Source organism: Mesoplodon densirostris, chromosome 5, assembly GCF_025265405.1.
Source record: "Mesoplodon densirostris isolate mMesDen1 chromosome 5, mMesDen1 primary haplotype, whole genome shotgun sequence".
Taxonomy (NCBI): domain Eukaryota; kingdom Metazoa; phylum Chordata; class Mammalia; order Artiodactyla; family Ziphiidae; genus Mesoplodon; species Mesoplodon densirostris.
This window is the reverse complement of record NC_082665.1, coordinates 512,664-535,624: the sequence shown is the minus strand read 5'-3', so window position 1 is coordinate 535,624 and position 22,961 is coordinate 512,664. Positions and strand designations below refer to the sequence as shown.

The 22,961-nt window shown below is 51.2% G+C and overlaps 2 protein-coding genes across 9 annotated transcripts in view; one reads left to right on the top strand and one right to left on the bottom strand.

The window, feature by feature from the left end:
- MCM3AP (minichromosome maintenance complex component 3 associated protein) overlaps positions 1–17,158 on the bottom strand; it is a 41,665-nt gene extending 24,507 nt beyond the window's left edge. The window contains exons 1-13 of one of the 2 annotated variants that reach the window (XM_060100315.1): positions 16,929–17,158; positions 14,783–16,066; positions 14,269–14,492; positions 11,834–11,912; positions 11,471–11,612; positions 10,232–10,422; positions 7,806–7,945; positions 5,986–6,183; positions 5,401–5,669; positions 3,678–3,840; positions 1,611–1,771; positions 659–900; positions 203–414 (exon numbers count right to left, since the gene is read on the bottom strand). In XM_060100315.1, coding sequence (XP_059956298.1) covers positions 203–414; positions 659–900; positions 1,611–1,771; positions 3,678–3,840; positions 5,401–5,669; positions 5,986–6,183; positions 7,806–7,945; positions 10,232–10,422; positions 11,471–11,612; positions 11,834–11,912; positions 14,269–14,492; positions 14,783–15,959 — 3,198 coding nt within the window. In that variant the 5' untranslated portion in view covers positions 15,960–16,066; positions 16,929–17,158. Of the gene's footprint in view, positions 1–202; positions 415–658; positions 901–1,610; positions 1,772–3,677; positions 3,841–5,400; positions 5,670–5,985; positions 6,184–7,805; positions 7,946–10,231; positions 10,423–11,470; positions 11,613–11,833; positions 11,913–14,268; positions 14,493–14,737; positions 16,067–16,928 lie in introns of both variants that reach the window. The other variant, XM_060100314.1, reaches the window with a different exon arrangement.
- YBEY (ybeY metalloendoribonuclease) lies at positions 16,971–22,783 on the top strand. 7 transcript variants are annotated; one of them, XM_060100323.1, is made up of 5 exons: positions 16,971–17,072; positions 17,410–17,640; positions 19,293–19,421; positions 20,654–20,722; positions 21,761–22,783. In XM_060100323.1, exons 2-5 carry the CDS (start codon positions 17,431–17,433, stop codon positions 21,845–21,847), a joined length of 495 nt encoding a protein of 164 aa, XP_059956306.1. In that variant the 5' UTR covers positions 16,971–17,072; positions 17,410–17,430; the 3' UTR covers positions 21,848–22,783. The 7 variants fall into 7 exon arrangements, 3 of the variants coding, with proteins under 3 accessions (XP_059956306.1, XP_059956307.1, XP_059956308.1); XR_009532675.1 differs by lacking the exons at positions 16,971–17,072; positions 20,654–20,722 and having other exon boundaries at positions 17,082–17,640; positions 19,293–19,641; positions 21,761–21,796; XR_009532676.1 differs by lacking the exons at positions 16,971–17,072; positions 21,761–22,783 and having other exon boundaries at positions 17,082–17,640; positions 19,293–19,541.
- The last annotated feature ends 178 nt before the right edge of the window (positions 22,784–22,961 follow it).

Genomic DNA, 22,961 nt, shown 5'->3' with positions numbered 1-22,961 from the left:
CCTGCCCAAGCAACAGGGTGGCGAGATCAAGTCACACGGCCTGTGTGGCGGGTAGGCCCTGCTCGGCCCCGGGGCCACCTGTCAGAGGCATGCTGACCCCAGGGACACCCCAGGGACACAGACAGTGGTCAGACTGGACATCAGAGGCAGCTGGATGTTGCCCACGACGGGCCCTCAGAGCCCTGACAGGAAGGTTCCTTACCTCGTCCGAGTACACAGGCGCAGACTTCGGGGGAAGGGGCTCCAGCTGCACGGGGGGCTGCACGGGGGGCTGGAAGAGGCTGGGTGCCATGCTCAAGGGCAGTGCCGGGAGGTGTGGAGGAGAAGCTGGCACAGGGGTGGGCAGGGGCTGCAGGAGGAGAGCCGGGGGGGCCTCGTCCCCCTCCGTACTGCACTCCTCTCCTCTCCCTACACCTGGAAGGAACAGGCAAACGTGGGCACCGAGGACAAGCCCTGGCCACCCTCCCCAGGCAGACCACCACAGGGCGCCTCCTGAGCCACGAGCCGGGGGACCGTGTGCGCTTCACCCGTGGGAACAAAGCACTGTGGCGCCAGGGGGCCGTTCAGGCAGCACCGAGCTGGTGTCGCCGGGCCCCAGGATGAGGCCTCCTAGTGGGGAGCAGAGCTGGCGCCCCCCTGAGGCCGCAGCCTCACCCACCTGCCACGTCCAAGCCGGGTCTCTGGGCGCCCGCGGGCAGCTCCGCAGCAAGGCTGTCCCCGACGTACTTGTTCTGGGAGTTGAAGCTGCACACGGGGGCGTGACGGAGGACAGGGGGTAATGGCCCTCCATTCACGATCTCCCCAACGGACACCGTCAGCTTCCTGGTAATAAACACCGACTTCCTGGCCTTGGATAAACCCTCTGGTTCCAGGAACGAGGACCGGTTCAGCTCGACACAGCTACCCAGACCACAGAGAACCCACGGAGAGGCGTTACACAGGCGAGAGGCCACCCTTCACCTCCTCAGTGCCCTGCAGTCACTGTGTCGCCAGAAGGCCACGTGGAAATGAGGGGAGGCAGCAAAGGCCCAGCCCAAGGCCCAGCCCACGGCATCCCCCACTGCCAGTGTTTCCTTGTGACACGGGAGCCGCCTGGCCTCACTGTTAGCAGCCCCAGGTGCAGCAACGCTCCCCTACATGCTCCCAGCTCATCCCGTGAGGGCAGGTCTGCAGGCAGCAGACGGGGCCGGGGCTGAGGAGCCAGAGGAGGATGGGTTCAGGGAAACCCCGGATCCGGACACGACAGGCTACAGGTTATGGAGCCATTTTCTGGGAGAGGGTCCACAAGTCCCACCACGTTCTCAAAACTCTGGCTGCAGCAGAGGAGACGCCCTGGCCTGGCCAGAGAGCCCATCTTCAGGGACAGAACAAGGAAGGCCCCAAGCTCGACCATCAGCTTCCTGAGTAACTTGGGAAAAGTCAGGAAGAGTCTGAACCCTAACCTGCTGGCGAACAGCGAGTGACCTGGGGACATCCCCGCGGTTCTGAGCCTCGCCTGCTCCCCTGCACCCCAGGCCGTGGAACATGCCTTCTCCTGGCACTTCCCAGCCTTCCCAGAGTTAAAAGGGAGAAAAGGAGAGAGGCCCGGCGGTTCGGGCCTCGGTGCTTACCCGTCGGAGACAGTGAGGCCGTGGCAGCTGAGAAAGTCTGTGGCCTCCTCTCCGTCTCTGAAGAGCAGCATGCGCACCACGCCATCCAGGGGAAAGGTGGTGGAGCGCTGAGTGCTCGCCGTGTATGCCACGTTGAGCGCTCGGAGCGCGTCCTTGCGGATCTGAGAGAAGCCAAGCCACTGAGTCGCAGAGGGTCAGGCACTCCATGACCGCAGATGGCTCAGTCCCTCTGGAAAGCACCCCGGTTCCCAAGCTTAGCGCTCATCGGGCCGTCTGCTCAGCAGAATGCCCAGAAATGATGCAAAGCAAACGGTTTCATATACGGAAAAGGCTGGGCCATGGAGGCTTTATTTATAAAAAAAACTAGAAAACCAGCCACCCACCAGCAGGGCAGGGAGAGTACACTGTGCATCCTCCACTCAACAGAAAGCTGTACAGCTGCTAAAGATTACTGCAGAGATGATGGAATGCCACGGAAAGTGTGTGACATGAAACTGAGTAAAAGTCAGAGAGAACGTTGCTTCACAGCATCACACTGAGCATTTTAAACACGTGGACAGAGGGAACCATGAAGGCACTGGCAGGTTAGTTTGATCCCAGGACCCCGGTGGCCCTGCTCCTCCTCTTCAGTGGGCTTTAAGCACTTCAACCCGGATCTAGTGTTACTTCAAGGCTGGCATGCACGTCCATGCTGAGTGTCCAACAGTGAACAGACAAGACCCCTGTCCTCATGTAGCGGACGTGGCAGGAGACACCAACACTGAACAGAAGGAACGTACAAAACGCACAGTGCGTTTCACGGTGATGGTGTGACAGAAAGAACAGCTGAGGAGGAGGACAGGGAGCACTCTGCCGAGAAGGGCAGCCCAGCCCGGCGTTGGGAGGAGGGGAGCTCTGTACACTCTGTGAGCAGAAGGAAGAGCCGGGAGAACAGCAAGCGCAAAGGCCCTGAGGCAGGCGCCTGCTGGGGGCTGGGGGGGCTGGGGTGGAGCCAGGGAAGGCAGGAGAGGAGATGAGGTCCAGGAGACAATGGGCCACTGTGGGCCACTGTTAGTGAAACACTTTGTCGTTCTAAAGAAAAACACTTAGATTTCTTTTGAGTTTAAAATTATTAAAATGGGTACAAATGGTCGACTATCACTGGTATTTATCAACCGCACAAAGTTCCCCAAGCTGCACGTTGTTAGAAATCTTTTCATTTGTTCCAGAATTTCAGTTCTCTTGGAAACTGTCAGATCTAACAATGAGCAAACTTGCAGAAGACTTTGCCTGGGATGATGGTGGGTTTAGTTGCTGTTTACAGGAGGACTTGTGACCAAAAAAGAAAAATGACCTGGAGTCACAAAACCAGCCAGGCAGGTTCCTGAGATCTCCCAGGCAAGCTCCTCCCCACCCAGCAGACGCCAGGGGCTCCCAGCAAGGACTCCAGGCGGCATTCTCCCGGCGGCGTTCCCCCACCACCACCCCGCCCGCCAGCAGCTGCGGGACAGCACAGGGGCGTGCTCTGTGAGGTGGGCGTGCAGGCTGCTCTGTTATCGTCCCCAAGTGCTTCAGAAGGGGAAGACCTGACTCTGGAAATCTGAGACCAGGAGTTCACACTCTATGCTAATCCTGAGGTAAGAGACTGCTCTTGCCCCATCTTTGTAATCCCAGTGCAACAAAGAGCAGGCACTTTAGATATTTACCGAAATGAATTTAGCAACATCAAGCTCACTCCAAAAATGAAGACTGATAACACTAATAAGTTCTAGGTTAGGGGAATGTGCATGCAGTTTGCTTTTTGGCTTCTTTGTTTCCATGGAAGATGATACTTCTGAACGCAAGTTATCATTCTGAAGAGATCTCTCTCATCTGAACCAGAAGAACAGTATTGCCCACTGCACAGCCTTTCCATCGGTCATCAACTGTGCCAACCCCATAAACAGGTAACAGCAGTATCCCCTCAGGGGCTGCTGCACAAGACTTAGCCCAGGACCCGCTGAGATGCTCCTGTCATAAAGAAGCTCTTAAATGTCACAAGTAGCAACCAGCTTTCATCCATTCTGCAAGTACAGTGTCAGTACTCACCTGATTAAAGTAACAGTGCAGAAGACAAGCATTCAGATAAGAGGCTGATTGGACCAGTTTGAAAAATCGCACAAAATTATTACTGTTCAACGCAGCAAAAGCCTGAACAGCAAATTTCACTTCAGAGGAGTTTCTAACGGCAGGATGGAACTGCTGCACTTCTCTGTTAATTAAAGGAGATGAAAGGGGTTAGAATTTGATCTTTAATTAGACAAAATTTCCATGAAAATAGATCTGGCAATAAAACAGATTTCAACTATACTGAAAAAGAAGGTCTTGATATGGTCACATGTGCCAATATGTTCATGGTTTACCAATGTCAAAGCCACCACTCTTGGGCTGGATCGGTAGCAAAGATTTTCTTTAAAAAGATGATGAGGGACTTCCCTGGTGCCACAGTGGTTAAGAATCCACCTGCCAACGCAGGGGACACGGGTTCGAGCCGTGGTCCAGGAAGATCCCACATGCCGCGGAGCAACTAAGCCCGTGCGCCACAACTATTGAGCCTGCGCTCTAGAGCCTGTGAGCCAAACTACTGAGCCCGCACGCCACAACTACCAAAGCCCGCACGCCTAGAGCCTGTGCTCCGCAACAAGAGAAGCCACCACAATGAGAAGCCCGCGCACCACAACAAAGAGTAGCCCCCGCTCACCGCAACTAGAGAAAGCCCACGCGCAGCAACAAAGACCCAACACAGCCAAAAATAAATAAATTAATTAATTTTTTAAAAAAGAGGAATAATAAACAAATTGAAGCAATAATTTAAGAATTGATTATCAAAGAGTTACTTTAATGCCAACTGACTGCCAGCTGTGTTTGAAGATGACGTCTAAGAAAGTTTAACTTTGTTTTGTTTATAAATAAACTGATGTGGGGACTTCCCTGATGGTCCAGTGGTTAGGAGTCCATGCTCTCTCTGCTGAGGGGCCCGGGTTCCATCCCTGGTCGGGGAACTAAGATCCCACAAGCCGTGCAGTGTGGCCGAAAAAAAAAATTATTTATTATTCAAGAATTACTCAAGATAGGGGACAAATGCCTATTATATACAAAAAGACCACACAGCCATTTTCCCTAACTAGTTTATCTCCAAGGCTTAATTTAAAATCAATCACACACCTACATATTCTGCAAGCTGAAAAAGAGTTTCAGCATAAATAAGGGAAACTTGGAATCCAGTTTACCAACGACAGGAATGGAAGGCTAGTGGACCCTAACATATTTCTCATATTAATGTCTACAGATAGATCAGGGCAAGGTTTAAGATTCATTCTTAATATCCCACCCTTAGCATTTGTTTCACACGATTTTTTCCTCTCCTGTGACTTAGACCTTGGACGAGGTCTGTGTGCACACGCATACGAGGAAACACGCTGGCAGCTCTGATAGGGGACCCTGAGCTTTCCTGTCCTAGTTCACTCGCCTCCTCTGCGCAAACAGCAGATTCCTTCCTCGTGCTCTCCCACTGACAAGGAGAACCCGTCCTCAGAAAGGGCCCGGGGCCCGCTCTGGATGCACTGGCGCCAGCAGGCATCCCCAGCCCTCTGCTCCCAGTGCCTCAGCTCCAGGGGCTGCACAGCCGAGCCCAGCTTCCTCACTAATGTCCCGGCGTTCGACACCACAGAAAACTCAGTGCTCCCAGCACCGCTAACCCTAAGTGCCCTCTTCCTGGTTAAAGCCTGCCTTTCCCTATGGCTCAGGCTGGCTTCTGCCCTGGGAAGTTCACCTTAGGATGTCCCCCTTGTTGAGGCTGAGCAGCACGTTGTAGCCCTGGAACTCCGCCTCGCTGGCGCAGAGCACGCCCTTGCTCCTCAGGTCCTGGTACATCTCCTTCAGGCTCTGGAGGCACTTGGTCGTGTTCTCATCGTTGATCTTGGCGTCAAAGGAGGACATGGGCTCCTCACACATGAAGTGGGCGCAGTGGATGTGAAAGCGGGTGCACTTCTCAATCAGAGACACCGTCACTGGGTCACACAGGTGCTGCTGCGTGATGTCCTGGACACGAGCGAGGCGGAAAATTACACGTGCACACGCGCCGTACGCACACACGCACACACACCTTACACACGTTTCTCGTATACACAGAGATCTCATTAACACATTCCCGTACATAAGAGTCAGCTATTAGAAAAATCACGCTTATTACCTGAATTTTTCAGATTTCAATTTGAAACGAAGCCCATGAAGTACATTTTAACAGGACTTTGCAATGATTTTGAGTAACAGTGTATTTTTTGTTACGGATGAAATATAACTGAGTAAAACGACAAGAACTCTCACTTTCACTCTGGGCTTCACAAGTGGCTGATACCTTCCGTATGCCCCGCATGCGGTTCCACACGAAGTCGTACCAGTCCCGCAGGCTGCCCTCCTTCTGGTCCATGATCTGGGTCACCAGGTAGTCCATGGTCCTGCTGAGCACCGCCGAGGGACGCAGCTCATGCGGCAGGGGCTCCTCCTGGTCTGCTGAGGAGCGGCTGTATTCCTTCACGGCTGCCGCGTGGTCCACCTGAGGGCAGGGAATAGAGACGAGCGGCTGGGTGGCAGGTGCTAGCCCAGCCTCCCAGCTGCTGTGCCCAAAAATGGGGAAAATCACACACACACATGCTTAAATAAGGTCGATACTACAGAATACAATTTTAAAACGTAGAATTTCTCTTTGAAGGTAACAAGTAAAATTCAAAGACAAAATAGAGAAACTTGGTTTTGGCAAACATGACAAGAAGTGAAGATCAGAGGCTATCACATCAACACACAGAGGAATTTAGTGAAGACACATCTGCTTGGCCCCAAGCACAGAGGTGTGACAGGTAAAGGACGTTGAAGATTCTAAAAGGTCTCAGCCACGCTCAAACACCAGATTAGGTCTACACGGACCAGCAATGGAGCCGGCAGGGAGGAGGGCGAGGTGGGGCAGGGGAGCAGCAGGGCCTGGGGAAGGCCCTCAAGAGTCTGGAGCTGCATCTTCCACCTGCAAGAAGAGGCTGGAGAGGTGCGGCTGAGGGTGGAGCCGAGACGCCCATAAGCCCAGGCCCTGGGCACCGGCTGGGAGCTGTCATCACCGTCTCCTGGGGCAGGAGCACTGGGCCTCTGCCTTGACAACCGCTGCCTCGCTGGGGACCCTGAGTCACGCGGAGGCAGCTGTGGGGAACCACCGCCAGGGAAGGAGCAGACGCCCGCAAGCAGACTTAACAGAGAGCAGAAGGACCTAACACGGTGCCGATTTCTGGGGAAACAACTGGGATCGTGCACGGACACATATTCAGGAACCTTAAGAAAGGTCACACGCCTGATACAGCACTTCACGCGCAGGCTCCATCGGAAGGAAGGAAGCTGAATACCTTAGAGGCGTTACACACGGCATGCCCAACAGAATTCTTCATAACACTGAACAATCAGAAACAGCCGAATGGCTGCAAAATGGGGAGTTTGGACAGAGCTACATAATCAAATAATACGCCTACATTCAAAATTTTGAATGCTTATAAAGACTTTACCATAACAAAAGAAAATGCTCCTGATAAAATTTTAAGTGAAAAAGATTCATACAAAATCATAGCTACAGCATCATCTCAAATGCACAAAATATAAACATAAAAAAGGACAGGAATAAAACTGTGAAAAGAAAAAATGGGAAAATTTAATTTATGAAACAAATCTGTGTCTATTTCTTTTTTTTTTTTTTTTTTGCGGTACGCGGGCCTCTCACCGTTGTGGCCTCTCCCGTTGCGGAGCACAGGCTCCGGGCGCGCAGGCTCAGCGGCCGTGGCTCACGGGCCCAGCTGCTCCGTGGCATGTGGGATCTTCCTGGACCGGGGCACGAACCCATGTCCCCTGCATCGGCAGGCAGACTCTCAACCACTGCGCCACCAGGGAAGCCCTGTGTCTATTTCTTTAGGGAACTATGGTCCAGTCACCTTATGCAAGACTGCTTCCTACACACCTCACAATGCAGACAATGGAACATGACTGTTCATAGCACATCCCCACTACCCTCTAGAAAAGTAAACACCAGACCAAATATGGACAGAAAGGACCAGTGCAGCCTTCCCTCCCCTGCACACACCCCTCCACCCCAGTGATTAGTACGGACAGCAGCTTGGCGAGCACCCTGGGGGCGTGGCGCTCTACCTGGTCAGTGCCTGGGACCACTTCAAACACACTCAGCTGGCTCCGGGTCTCCCGCATGTATCGCTCCTTCTCGGGACACATATCCGGGCACGTCCCAACAAACGCCCTCGCTTTGTCCAAGTCGGTCCTTTTCACCCGAGCTGAAGGCATCAAGTAAAAAGTAAAAATGCACCACACAGTTACTAGGAAGTCAGAGAAGTGTACTTTCATAATGATAAAAGGAGAAATAAAAATAAACATCAAACTACAAAGGAAAAGAAAGAAATTTTAAAAACACTGGGCCTTAGAGAAAGGAAAGCACAGCCTACCACACCAGGTGACAGGCCATCAAGGCCCATGAAGACCCTCCAGGGTTTCTCCCCTTTCCAGATGGGTCTCCCAACAATCACAGACCTTCAGGGCACTCTTTGGGGCGGGGGGGGGGGGGGGCGCACACGTGGGTGTTTATGGCTCCTATAATGACCTCAATGACACACAATCATGCTGCAGTAATTTTGTTAAAAGGATCCATTTGTTAAATGAAAATATTCAAAATTTGCCAGTATTCTAAAACTCTCAGTATTTCATCATGTTTTTAGTATAACAGGAATCACATAATGGAAGTTACCTGGGTCCTGACCTAAATAAACCACTATGATGACCCACAGAATTAAATAGTTAACAAAAATATCTTTTAAATGAAATGGAATGCAACAACCTAAAATTTAAAACATTCACATCTTATTTTTATTTATTGTATTTTTATTTTTATTTTTTTTGCGGTACGCGGGCCTCTCACTGTTGTGGCCTCTCCCGCTGCGGAGCACAGGCTCCGGACGTGCAGGCTCAGCGGCCATGGCTCACGGGCCCAGCCGCTCCGCAGCACGTGGGATCCTCCCGGACCGGGGCACAAACCCGTGTCCCCTGCATCGGCAGGCGGACTCTCAACCACTGCGCCATCAGGGAAGCCCTCTTATTTTTATTTTTTAAAATTCCAATATCTAGTAATAATTTTTTTTTGCAATATAAAAATCGCATGTCAATGACATAATGTATGATGGCAGGTTTTATTACCGTGTTAAGCAGACACTGTGATTGTTCCATTACAGCTTCTCCACAGAGGAAAACCCTACAGGTTACACTTACTTTTGAAAAAACTTTGCAAAGAAAGGTACATGTGCTGTTGTATTTTCGGTCACTGCACATATTGCTTAGTGTTAATAGGATACTTGCTTTTTGAGTAGGTTTTAAATACATTCGCGTGGGTCAACATTCCAAAGGTGTAACAATGTCCAAGATGGGACGCCCCCCTGCCTTGCTCCCCTGTCCTGACCATCAGCATGAGCGATCCTTTCTCACCTCCATGACTTTTACACACACGTAAGCAAGTACGCTTACGTATATACGGACACACACACACACTTCCCCCTTTTCTGTACACAACTGGTAAACATTTCCCACGCCTTGCTTTTTCCACTTCACAATAAATACTGATCATTTTTCCATAAAGAAACTCCAGTCTTCTTTCAGGCTATTTAGAATCCCACTGTATGGACAGTTTCCAATCTCTGTCACCATAAACAACCTTGTGAGTGAATCGCACACACGTGGGGTAGTTTGTGGGATGCACTCCTGGAAGTGGAATTCTGGGTCAAAGGCGTGAGTGTCCCCAAGCCTGAAGACACTGCCAACTTGTCTCCCCGGGAGCACCCTGCCCAAGGATGCAGCGCTGGGGCCCGATGGGGAGATGCCGCCCTAGCGGGTGTGGTTTGCATCTCTCAATCTCTCGATGCTGTGTGACGGGCCAAGAGCATCTGCATCTTCCCATTTCTATTTTCCATGTTTAAGAGCCAACTCTTTTTTTTTTCAGCCACACCGAGCAGCTTGTGGGATCTTAGTTCCCCGACCAGGGATTGATCCCAGGCCCTCGGCAGTGAAAGCAGCGAGTCCTAACCACTGGACCGCCAGGGAAGTCCCAAGAGCTCTTGACACTTCCTTTTCTGAACCTCCCAGACCTTACTCGTTTTTCTACTGGATTTGGTCTTTTTCGTACTGACTCTACAGGACTTTCTGTACCTGGGAAATCAGCCCTTTGTCTGTGATGAGCTACAGATTTTTCCCCTGGATTGACATCTTTTATTTGTGGTGATTTCTGTTAAATAGGAAGTTTTTATTTTTTTAATGTGTGCTTTCTCAATGTCTAAAAACTGCCCTTTCAAATTATTTAATCTAGCGTGGATCAATGGTTTGTTGGCTTTCTTCCGAAAATAAAATTACGTTACAAACACATCTGCACTATCTCCATGTCTACATTCACTGCCTCAGGAGACTAGAAAGCAACAGAGATCATACGTGCAGACTCAACGGCAGTGGAGCCCGCAGACGGAGGTCACCCCTTCCCTCATGGCTCCCGAGAAGACCGCCTCAGCCAAGACGCAGCCCTGTACCTTGCCGCATGACTCTGTCCCTCTGGTCAAGCAGGCGGTACTTCTCCTCGGATGTCTCAGCCACAGTACCTATCAGGGCACTGAGAGACGACACACACAGCCCAAGACCCTCGGAGCCCTCGGAGCCCTCGTCGAACGGGTCTCCCTCAAACTGAGGGGGCTTCAGAAGACTCGGCTTCTTCACTGGAGAGCTGCAAGGAAGATGACATGCTAAGAGCTGTGTGTCCATCAGGCATTCGGGTCATGTCCACATCCGAACGCTTCCCTTATCCTCCGGGATACCCTGCTCCTCTACAGCTGGGAAGCCCAGCGCTGAAGAGAGGCGGGCTTGACGACACGGGCGATGACCGTGCAGGCATTACTCATGCTGCGCATAATTCGTCGTCTTCAAGTGAGAGGCGCCCGTTTAAACAGCTGAAATGAATGATCTGTAGACTTCTATCTCAAGAAATGAAACTGAGAGTGGAATAAAAGAACGTTTTGACGCCATGAGGAAACACCACGCCTACACGTCTTCATACACAGCTCCCCCTCGGTAGAAGGATGTACTAAGAAGAACCGGGCGTTCTCTGTCAGCTTCCCCACGTTCTAGCTGGCTTTCAACATTCCATGAACTTGAATGTCAAAGAAGATGTAAGGAAAGGAGAAAACAAAGGCAAATCCGCAACTCAACTGTTGACTGCAAAACGTGAGGAAAACTATACACTGACCAAAATATGTGAAGGAGGATTGAACAGAAGCAGGCCTGATGTGAAAGGAAGGTGAGGTCACACGGGAGGCTGAGGCCGCGAGCCAAGGGGAGGGAGGAGCCTTCGGGAACAGAGACTCCACACACACGGGGAGGTCTCTGAAGTGCACACCGAGTGCCACACCTGGCCTGAGAGCTGTGCACACGGCTGCACGGTTGTAACAACTGCTAGAAGCGATTATTAGGAACACGTGGTTTACAGCCAGTCAGTGGTCGCCTGGACACGTATACATCAGACGGCTGACGACAGCACCTGCGTGGGCCGTGGGGCTGAGGGAGGGGAGGCGCCCGGGCCTCTTCAGGGCTGCCTCCGTCTTCCCCTGCCGCAGGCCCTCTTCCCACCCTCCAGCCCCTACTCAGGTGTCAGCATATCACCCACTTCCCTTTCATGCTGCCATGATGGCTATGAAATCCCTCCTGTTTCGTGAGAGGAGAAGTCACAGAACCCACTTGCCCTGTAAAACAGAGGCGTTCGGAAGGACCAGCCGCACCTTTTACTCAGGCTGCCGGCTGCAGCCCTGACCAAGGGCTTGCCAAGCGAGGGGTGCTGAAAGGGTGTGTCCTCGGCGCCCGGGCCAGCTTCACTGTCACCTGGCTGCTTCTCCTTGAGGGAAAAGGGTTTCTTGTTGGGACCTGAGGACACAAGAGTCAGGACAGAGTTTATGATACACAAGTCACTCGACACTGGACTTTACTTTTTCTTGAAAAAGTAATATTGTAATTGTGACAGGATGTTACAAAGGAACCCAAGGAAATATTACAAGGCAGCCCCACCCCACCCCCACCCCACTCAAAGCTCGAAGGCCTTGCACACAAAGCAGCAGAGTCTGTGCAAACATCAACTGAAAACTCACTTGTTTTTTTCTTGTGCCAGAAGATGGCCATATCCTTATGCAAACCTTTCCCCTTCTTCCTAGCCAGGGCTGCAGATGCCTGGAAAACAGTCCACAACACAAAGTACGAGGACATCAGGAGGCCAAAGGAAATGAAGCTCTCAAACGCAATTAGCAGAATTCTATACACCTCTGCCAGCCACATGTTCTGACCACACCATCTGCCTTCAGCCCCGGCAGCCACAGCCCTCACCTACCTTGCCTGTCTCACAAGCATGTATTTGCCCTTCTCCTTTTCGAAATTAATCACTTTACCGTGATAGAACCCATAAACTTGGCCTTACTGGCATTTGGTGACATGAGTCTCACCAGCTGACTTACTGTACGGGAACAGAAAGACTGCCAAGTCACTTAAACCCAAAAGGAAGCTGCAGAATGACACACACGGGGTATAATTTATCATAAAATATACATACACAAAACCAACTATATGTTAGTATACCTGTAGACGTACCTATGAAAATGTTAGGAAAACACTCACCACGCTAGATAATGGTGCTTGCTCTAATGGGAGAGAAGGGGGTGATGAAGGACCTCAACTTTCCATTATCCATGAAGTGCTTACAATGACAATGTATTTATATATTTTATTTTTTATGTATTTTTTTAGGGATCAGCTGGAAGAAAAAGCACATTGCAATAGCTAGAAAATAACTTAAAGCAATGAGAATTGCTGTATGACCCAGCAATTCCACTCCTAAGTATTATACCCAACAGAACTGAAAGCACAGTCTTGAAGAGATATTTGCACACAATATTCATGGAGGCATTATTCGCAATACACAAAAGGTGGAAACAACCCACGTCCGTGGACAGATGAATAGATAAACAAAATGTGGTAACACCCATACAATGGAATAAAAGAATGAAATACAACCACATGAATGAACCTTGAAGCCATTATGCTAGCTGAAATAAGCCAGACACAAAAGGACAAATATTGCATGATTCCACTTATCTGAAGTATCTAGAACAGGCAAATTCATAGAGCTAGAAAGTAGATGAGAGGTCACCAGGGGCTGGGGGAAGGAAGGAATGGGGAGTTACTGCTTAATGGTTACAGAGTTTCTGTTTCAGAGGATGAAAAAGTTCTGGAACTGGATAACGTAAAGGCTGTATAACACTGTGAATAAAAAAAATCAACAGAAGGGAATAAATGGCAAAACCCCTAAAACTGCACATTTTCTTGGCACAGAACTTCCACTCTTTAAACAATTTAAACAAAGGATATATTCAGAAATATATGCACAAAAATGTCCACAAACAGAAAGTTAGCCAAGTTGGTAAACTGGATAGAATGCTATGTAGCACTTAACAACCCCATTCCCATCTACACTGTTCATGGCTTTCAGAAGCTACTAAAGATTACCACATGGGGCTTCCCTGGTGGCACAGTGGTTGGGAGTCCGCCTGCCGATGCAGGGGACGCGGGTTCGTGCCCCGGTCCGGGAGGATCCCGCGTGCCGCGGAGCGGCTGGGCCCGTGGGCCGTGGCCGCTGGGCCTGTGCGTCAAGGGCCTGTGCTCTGCACTGGGAGAGGCCACGGCAGTGAGAGACCCGTGTGCCGCAGGGAAAAAAAAAAAAAAAAAGATTACCACATGAAGAGGTTACCAAACGGTGTATGTGGTTGTGATCCCATTTGTGTAAAAACGAGGTGACTATATAATTACAAAGACATCTACCATAGTCTTCACAGTTGATATCTTAGAGGATAGAGAACTACGGGTGATTTCGTGCCTCCTGCCATGGGACTTTCTGGGGTTTTCCCTATGTTGACAGGTAATACTTCTATCATTGAAAAAAGTATGAAAACATGCTTTCCAATTTTTTATAGAACGTAATTTTTCCCCACAAGGATATTCAGAAAAAATAACAAAATATATAAAGCTACATACTGTGAGCAGCTCATGTAAGTGTACACCCTACAACCAATGTGTTATGCGTACACGTGCATATACACAAATTTAAAGTCAAGGTAGATAAACGATTAAGAGCAGTTCTCTCTGGAGGATGGGATTACAAGAAGATTTTACCTGTTCTCTATCGTTCTGAATGTTTACAGTGATGATGTACTATAACCACATAAAACAAAATCAAAAACAAAACAAGAAAACTCAAGTTTGAAAAAGTGCTATGTGGCTACAGGGACACTCCCATGTGCTTTAGAGAAATCTTTGACCTCACGGGAATCATTCACCCATCATTTCTGAACGCTGCATTCAGTGAGGATTGCAAGCTTTTCACAAATGACTCTAATTTATGAAATAAATAGTGCTATTCCAGTCTCTCTAAGTTAAGACATTACTTTTCTAAATTCTAGCAAGCAAATAACTGATAGATTTTAAAAAACAAGTTTTAAAGTGACAAAGTTCACTCTCACTTTGTCAGAGTACTCACATGATCAAAAAAATACACCACTGCAAGCTTTTTGCTGCGCCTGGTATAGATGCGCTGCACTTTAGCAATTTTGCCAAAGTGGTTCTCCAGAGTGGTTCTGTCATTGAGATAGTCAGGGATGTTCTTGCACTGGATCGCCGTGACTTCAGCAGGTGACAAGCCCCCAAGACTGTCTGTGCTCTCACTTCTTTTACTCTGACGGCCAGGAGTTCCTCTTAGAGAATCTAGGGGATCAGAGAACGGGCACAGAAATGTATCAGATGCAATGTTTTCAATCAATAGGAGGCACCACCCAGGTAAGAGCAAAGGAAATCTTCATGGATGTAAGACCTGCTCTGAGATCCTATGGTATGTTAGGATCCCTAACGTTTACGGGGGGGTTACTATGAAATTCAAACTAACACCCAGGGAAATTTACCAAGAACTTGCCAGCAGAATTTACTGTACTTTGTACATTTTTAGAGCGCACCTTCTTTTTTATCTCTACTTTCAGTTTCTTCCTCTTTATTCACACCTGGAAGCCGGGAAGGTGCCAGGACAGACTGACTGCCTCCTGGGACGGCCAAGTGGTCATTTTCCCCAGACTCCGCACAGCCAGATTCCTTTTTAGATTCCTTGTTGCCCAGGCGCCCTACTTCTTTATTGCTTTTGAAGACATCCTGTATTGTCCGACCGAACAAAGTGCCTCCCCGGGGTCGATTCAAGCGGACGGGTCGTTTTTCTGGAGGATGATCGCCCCGCAACAGAGGGTCCAAATCTTCTGCTGCATCATGACCGTGCCTCCGTGGGGACCGATCCTGGTCCTCCTTCCTTTTCAGTCCTTTCATGAGGCTGGGAAGTGGCTCCATTTGGGAAACAGCTTCTTCGCATCCTTGTCTGACACCTGTTTTGCTAACTGGGAAGGGTTCACCCAAGGACCCTGAAGAAGCTATGGGGAAGCTAGTAAAGCCACTGTTAGAACTTCCAAATAGTGATTTGGGGCCTTTCTTCTCTTCCTCCACATTTTGACTTGACAAAGCAGAAGTAAAGGCAGATGATGATGAATTATTATTACCTGGTTTTGAAAAGGTAAAATTTGAATTGGTGGCTGAACTACTTGTCACCTGAGAAAAACAAAATGGGGCCAGTCCCCCATGTCCACTACTGACTGGGTGGGAAAATGTAAAAAATCCGGAAGTAATTTGGTTCTGAGTTTTCACTGGCTCGGATTCAGCCCCCAATATGGGTCTGAACACTGAATTTTCCAGAGGTTTAAAGCTAAATTCTGTTTTCCCAAAACCAGAGCTTGATATTTCTCCAGTCTCTGGTCCAAAAGTAGAAGTACTTGGGAATGCTCCAAGGTTGGGTGATTTAAAACTAAATCCTGGGTTTCCAGGCACCGATGAACTTGAAGACCCAGAGGTAGCTACAAAGGCCGGAATGTGTTCAAGTCCAGAAAAGAGTCCAACATTTGAGGTGTGGGAGAATCCTACTGTTTGCACTGAAGAAGAAGGACTTTGTCCAGAAGGTGCTGGAAAGCTGGACACCTGTGAAAATCCTGAGCTCTGCCCGGGTAATGTATTGTTTTGTCCAAAAAGAGAGGGCTGACCAAACCGAAATGGTGGCTTGGCTTGAAACGTCCCTATGGAACTACTGGAAGACGGTGGAAAAGCACTAGGCTGCTGCCCACTGAAAGGATTAGCTGGATTCATCTTCTGATCCAATTATTGGAAGGTAATAAATACTCCGCGCAGAAAAGGAGTCCCCTTCCTCAAACGATCTGTCCAGCTAGGGAGCTCCCCCTCATCTTCACAATAAGCTGAAAGACAAAAATTCAGCCCATCACAGCTATGTAGTGCTGGAAGACTAAGAAAAGAATTTTTCATCACATGTCAGGTAAAGCAAAGGGCTAAGTATTCTTATTTTCTGAGAGCCAACTGGTGGGGTTGTTTTGGTTTGGTTTGGTTTGGTTTTGAGTACGGGGTAGAAGTTGGTACCAATAAATTACTTTGTTACGGAGCTTTAAAGCATGATCGTCTAAAACTAAAAACAAACATTCAAAACATTTTACTGAATCGGTCAATTCACGGTAAAACCTCAAATAACAATATGAAAATACATGCCGTTACTCTTTTCAACTGAAAGACAGGAGGTTTCTGACGTCTTTCAGTCTCGACAGCCAGAGAATTAGAAGGCAACACTGTTAAAACATTAGTGTTTCAGTGTTTCCTCCCGTCTAATTTTTCTCCCAGTAACCAGAGCACCAAATACTCTTTCCAGACAAAGAAATAATTGGCGTTTTTACACGCGGGCGATTACCCCCAGGAGCTGGCTTGAACAACAAGAGTGCTCACGCAGAGACGCTGCCCCACCCCAGACCGCCGAGGGACAGGGGCACCGGTACAGCGCATTCCAAACCTCGGGTGGCGAGGTGCGTGGCCCCGCACCCGCTGTATTCCTCCCCGCGCCCCCAATGTCCTCCCGGCGCCCCTGGCCCTGCGCCCCTGGCCCCCCCTCCGTTAGCGACACGGGCGCGGCGGCGGGAAAGGGGGAGACCTCCGCCCGCCAGGGCCCCGCGCCGCGATCAACGTCCGGCTCAGGGACACCGCCACCCACCGTCCCAAGGCCCCTTGGCGCCGGGCTGGAGCCGCACCCAAGGACCGCGACAGCCAGAGACTCACCGTCCAACTGCCCGCAGCGAGCAGAAAGCTACGCGGCCCCACCTCCGGTCTGTCCCGCGCCTGGGCCCCGACGCGCTCGGGTTCCGCTTTCTGGCCGGCGGCGGCGGCGGCGGAGCTTCCGGTGGGCCCGCCGGCTTCCGGCCGGTAAGTTCCTCTCCCCAAAGAGGGGCGGCGAGCGTTCCCCGCGGGCGGTCCGGAGCCCACGGGGCGCCCCCTGCCCCGCCCCGCCCCCACTGTGCACCCCTTCACCGTTGGGCCCTTCCTCCCCGCCGCCCCGGTTTCCTAGTGGCTGTTGACGTCTGTCTCGCGCGCCTGACTCCACGGCGTGTTCACGTCTTTCCGTGTTACGCTTTCCTTATGGTGAAAGGGACATTCCATGACGTTTTTCAACGAACTCCACCAAGCGAGATGAATTGAGGGTGTGCGCGCGGGTGTTTCTACAGAACTTAGGATGGCTTTCTGAGTTGTCTGCCTTTTACAGGGCGCGGTGGCTCCGGCCGCGATGAGCTTGGTTGTGAGGAACCTGCAGCGGGCGGTGCCCCTGAGGCGGGCGCGGCTCCGCGAGAAGGTGCAGGCGGTGCGGGGAGCCCTGGGGGTGCAGAGGTTCGACCTGGGGGTCGTCTGTGTCGACAACAGAAAGATTCAGCAGATTAATAGAATCTACAGAGACAAAGATACCCCAACAGATGTGCTTTCCTTTCCATTTCACGAGGTAAAAGCTGTTTTCCTGTTCCTGTCTGGCCTGCCTTCCTCTGTAAATCCCTGTTAATTATACCACAGACATGATTTTAAGTTTTACTTTGAAAATTTTCAAATACACACAAAAGGAGAGAGTACCGTGTGACCATCCCTTATTGATCAGATCCTATCGCTGGAGGAGGGGAGGTGATTGCCCCCCGACCCCACGTTCTGTATCAGTGAATTAAAGAGAAAGTGCTTCTGCAGTTTTAAGTGTGACTCAATAATGCATATGTATCGATTGAAAACTTTTAAATAACTCTGAGAATAAAAGGACAGAATTGGGTGAATCTGTTAAACAAATACGCGATATCTGTCAGGTCACTACCTATGTCATGTGAATGATCGATCCGAGGCTCCCCACACTGTTCGTAACAGCATAAATTAAGGCAGCCCTTTCGGAAGGCAATCTGACAGTTTACTTGAAGTAAATCTTTTTTTTTTTTTTACATCTTTATTGGAGTATAATTGCTTTACAATGGTGTGTTAGTTTCTGCTTTATAACAAAGTGAATCAGTTGTACATGCACATATGTTCCCATATCTCTTCCCTCTTGCGTCTCCCTCCCTCCCACCCTCCCTATCCCACCCCTCTAGGCGGTCACAAAGCACGGAGCTGATCTCCCTGTGCTCTGCGGCTGCTTCCCACTATCTATCTACCTTACGTTTGGTAGTGTATACATGTCCATGCCTCTCTCTCACTTTGTCACAGCTTACCCTTCCCCCTCCCCATATCCTCAAGTCCATTCTCTAGTAGGTCTGTGTCTTTATTCCTGTCTTAACCCTAGGTTCTTCATAACATTTTTTTCTTAAATTCCACATATATGTGTCAGCATACGGTATTTGTCTTTCTCTTTGTGACTTCCTTCACTCTGTAGGACAGACTCTAGGTCCATCCACCTCACTACAAATAGCTCAATTTCATTTCTTTTTATGGCTGAGTAATATTCCATTGTACATATGAGCCACGTCTTCTTTATCCATTCATCCGATGATGGACACTTAGGTTGTTTCCATCTCCGGGCTATTGTAAATAGGGCTGCAGTGCACATTGTGGTACGTGACTCTTTCTGAATTATGGTTTTTTGAAGTAAATCTTGATTACTGTTTAATCCACTAGTGTCATACCTAAGGAAAGCAGTGGAAAGAAAATAAAATGTTCAATGTGTAATATAAAAATATATTAAAGTATCCACTTATCATTTTCCCTGATAGGAAGTAAAAATATTAACACCCTAAATATCAAGCCATAGGTGACTGGCTTAGTGTGAACAGGCCTCAACTGAATGGACTGGTCTTTATGTGGGAAAATGAGAAAGATTATTTGTTTAGGACAAAACGACAACTGGAAAACACAGAAACGTGAGCTTGTATCGATGTGGTGATTTAGCTCCATAGAAGTTAGGGAGCGGGGTGGTTGTGCCTTAGGAAGGATGAAAGAAATGGAAGGTTCACTTGACAGCGTGGGACCGTCTTCAGTCAGTCGTGTGTAGTGTCTCTGCCACGGTTCCCAACTTGTCTGCCTTGGGACTAGTGACACAGGGTCTTTCGGGGTGAAATCTGTAGGCCTGTGGTCGGTTAGTGTTCTGAGGTCGTGTTCTCCAAATGTGTGTTTCCTCATTTTCAGAATCTGAAAGCAGGCGAAATTCCCCAGCCTGATTTTCCAGATGACTATAATTTAGGAGATATTTTCCTGGGAGTGGAGTATATCTTCCAGCACTGCAGAGAAAATGAAGATTACTATGACATCCTGACTGTAAGTGCTGAAATGACAGATCCTGATTGGCAAAGCAAAGGCTGATGTCCTCCATCCAGGCCGTGAGAAGAGGTGGAGACGACACGGGCATACACACCATCGTCCTCGTGTAGGACAGAGGTTACTGGGGGAGACCCCCAGACAGGGGCAGCACCCTCTCACCATCCCTCAGAGAGGAGAGCCTGGGCCATGGGGTCTGTGTGCCCCATGGCACCATTGGGTGAGGGGAGAGGACAGGGAGCATGTATGTGTATAACTGAGGAGGGGGAGCCCCCAAAGTGGCCTTATTCTTAGCTTTACGTCTGGAGATCAGCAGGCTGTGTTTGGCCAGCTCGGACCTGCTGCGTGAGCTTCTTCCTGAACTGCCCAAAGCAGGCAGGATTCTGGCCTCCAGGACCTTCAGATCTGTCTCCTCAGCTTGATGCCACGAAGGGTGGTGGGAGTGTTGTGAAAAGTGGTGCGTGATTGAGTCGTGTTTCAACGTTCCTGTGGATTCAGTTGAGGTGTTTTCCTTTGGCCGAACAGCCACACCCTGAATTATCATCTTTGGGGAGCCTAGTGCTTCCGAGGCTTGAAGCAGAGCGTAGAGCTTCGCAGCGAGACGCCCTGTGCTCAGGCATCAGGGTGCTGCCAGGAGGAGGGTGTGCTTTCTCCCTGGGAGCTGGGGCAACCGCAGCATAGACAGGACTAGTCAGCACAGGTCTCTGCTCTGGGATCTCTGTGGCCAGCAGCTGTGCACCCCTGGGGGCTCTGGGCTGGGGGGCAGTTGTGGACCTCTTCCACTCCCCCACACCTCCTGAGGATTCTCTTACCCCCAGCAGAGGGCCAGCCCACACTCCTAGGGCCCTCATCCCCCGGCACAGGGCCAGGCCAAGCCACCGTCCTCCCAGCTGGTGCCCAGCTAACAGCCCGGGGCACCTTCCCCCTCCCCCTGCCCTGGTCCTCCATGTCTCCACAGCTACCCACCCATCTGCCCCCTCCCCAGCCCACCCCACCCCACCCCAGAGGAGATCCTGATCTTCACATCCTGCCACGGGCCAGGCCTACTGCTGCTCCCCAAACCCCAGCCCTGTGACCTCACCACCTGCCCACAGCCTTGCCTGGGCCCAGAGGAAGCTTCCTAACCTCCCACCGGGCATCCACGGAGCTCTCCCTGACTTCCTACCCCTCCTCCCTGGCTCATGGCTTGGTCCTGACCACCCCCTGAGGCAGCTTCTTAATTGTTCTGACAGGTGACTGCCACCCACGGGCTCTGTCACCTGCTGGGCTTCACACACAGCACGGAGGCCGAGTGGCAGAAGGTAGGAGCCATCCCCTGTCCCCAGCACACACACAGGGGGCATTGCAGCCCGAGGCCCCAGGAGCCGGGGCTGCACCACCTGCCCCTTGCAGTCAAGTATGAAAACCAAATGGAGAAACGCAGTGAGATAAGGAACTTATCATGCCTGCTTTATAAAAAGGCAGGGTTTGTCTTAAATACTGGACTCTCTAAATGCTGTTAACTGCATTGTTTATTCACTGTTGAAAGAAAGGCCTGAGGAGAGACACTACATTCCACAAATTCTATAAAATTCAAATGGCTGAAAGTTAAAAAACCTTTACAAGAGACATTGTGATGGTATTTGTCAATGGAAACAGGATTGAGAGCGTGCAGGTGTCTGATCCCGACCTGTTAGGTAAAGTTCTGTGGCAGTTTGTTTCCTGGAAGGCTGCCAGTGTTTACTCTGTCTGTGAAGGTCTGTGTTAGTAAATGCACCATATTGTGTTTTATTAACTCGAATTATATTCGTAATCAGACGGGTTCCCTGAACAGCCTAGAAGAAAAGCATTTTTTCCTTAACGAGGTAGTCTCCAGGCAATGGGCGTCTCCCCGGCCTTCCTAGGCTGCTGGGTCCACACCGGCCACACCCTGGCTCCGCATTGCCTCCGCCCCGCCGCCCCCCGCCCCACAGGGCCGCCTGGCTCCCCTGCTCAGCCCCACTGCTTCCCACACGCCGGCAGCATCTCAGGAAAGCCTCCAGCGCGCTTCCCACCAGCCTGCCCTTTCCCTGGGGGGCCGTCCTCACACACCCGCTGCAGTGCTTTCAGGGCCAGGCCACCCAGTCTGGCCCCTTCTCCTGCGACCCAGGCAGGCGCTCCTCTTCATGCATGAGACCACCGCCCCAGCCCCCTGCGGGGTTCACACGCCACCGGGCAGCACATCGGTGCTCCCTGTGCACTGGGACCGCCGCCTGCCTTGGGCTGTGTGGGAGGCCCCAGGCCTCGGGGAGGGAACGCCAGGGCCCGAGGAGGCCAGGCCTCTGGGCCAATCTGGAGCTGTTTCCGCCCCTTTCTTTCAGATGTACCAGAAGGAGAAGCAGGTTCTCGAGGAGCTGAGCAGGCACACAGGGACCAGGCTTCAGCCCCTGAGCAGGGGCCTCTTCTGACCGAAGTGCCGCCATGTGGAGAGAGAGTGGATACCCCCCCGGGCCCCAGGGACCAGAGCTCCCCACGCCGAGGTCCCTGCTGGCCACTGCTGTCCTGTGGGGCTGCACAAGTGCCAGCCGTAGCAGGCGCTGAATTCCACAAGTGGAACTTGCCTCTTAAAACACGAGAGGAGGGCTTCCCTGGTGGCGCAGTGGTTGAGAGTCCGCCTGCCGATGCAGGGGACGCGGGTTCGTGCCCCGTCCGGGAAGATCCCGCATGCCGTGGAGCGGCTGGGCCCGTGAGCCGTGGCCGCTGAGCCTGCGCGTCCGGAGCCTGTGCTCCGCAACGGGAGAGGCCACAACAGTGAGAGGCCCGCGTACCGCAAAAAAAAAAAAAACCGAGAGAAATTTCCACTCATTTCTTGGTTCAGGACACAGTAGGTGTGTTATTTGCAGCGTTGTAAATAAAATAGTTGCAAGTGCTCAGGATGCAGAGGTGGGGCGTGTCGGCCGCCTCCTCCCTGGGGCTCTGCCTTTGACAAAGCGGCATCTCCCACGTCTGCATCCCTTCAGGACAAATCAAGCAGCCCAGGTGGGCCTGCCCCCACTTCCCGTTGGAATCCTGCTGGATTCGGTCCCATCCAGTTCTCAGGAGCGCTGGGGCCTGGAGCCTTTGCTTGGTGCCTCTGCAAGGTGAGGGACAAGGCTGACCCTCGAGGTGGCCGCAGGGCCAGGCCTGCCCCCCGCAGGGCACCCTCAGCACGCCTCCTGCCATCACCCACCCCTACCCATCGGTCCCGGTCAGGCAGTTGCTCACAGACTGTGCTCGAGTCCTTTGCCGTGGCCCCGGCGTGGCAGAGCTCCGACTGCCACGTCCCACCCTCCTGTAGGAAAGCCTCCCTCCTGTCCGTATGTCCTGCCGTGTGAATATGAAAATAAACCCAGGAGTTTACCCCAGAGCTTCATCCAGAGCTGTGCACAAGCTTCGGGCATCACGGGCAGGAGCAGCTCTGGAAGGGGCGGGCGCCGAGCCAGCCCGGGGCCTCCGAGCACCGACCACAGCGCCACAGACCCTGCAAGGAGCTCTGAACTGGTCACGGCGAGAAAACACGGCCTCTCGGAGACCCTGAAACCC

What these genes read in the sequence shown, in the direction of transcription:
- YBEY (XM_060100323.1), top strand. Translation starts at nt 17,431, where the DNA reads ATGAGCTTGGTTGTGAGGAACCTGCAGCGGGCGGTGCCCCTGAGGCGG. An exon ending in ATTACTATGACATCCTGACT is followed by an intron (nt 19,422 to 20,653) that starts GTAAGTGCTGAA and finishes TTGTTCTGACAG; the next exon opens with GTGACTGCCACCCACGGGCT. An exon ending in CGGAGGCCGAGTGGCAGAAG is followed by an intron (nt 20,723 to 21,760) that starts GTAGGAGCCATC and finishes CCTTTCTTTCAG; the next exon opens with ATGTACCAGAAGGAGAAGCA.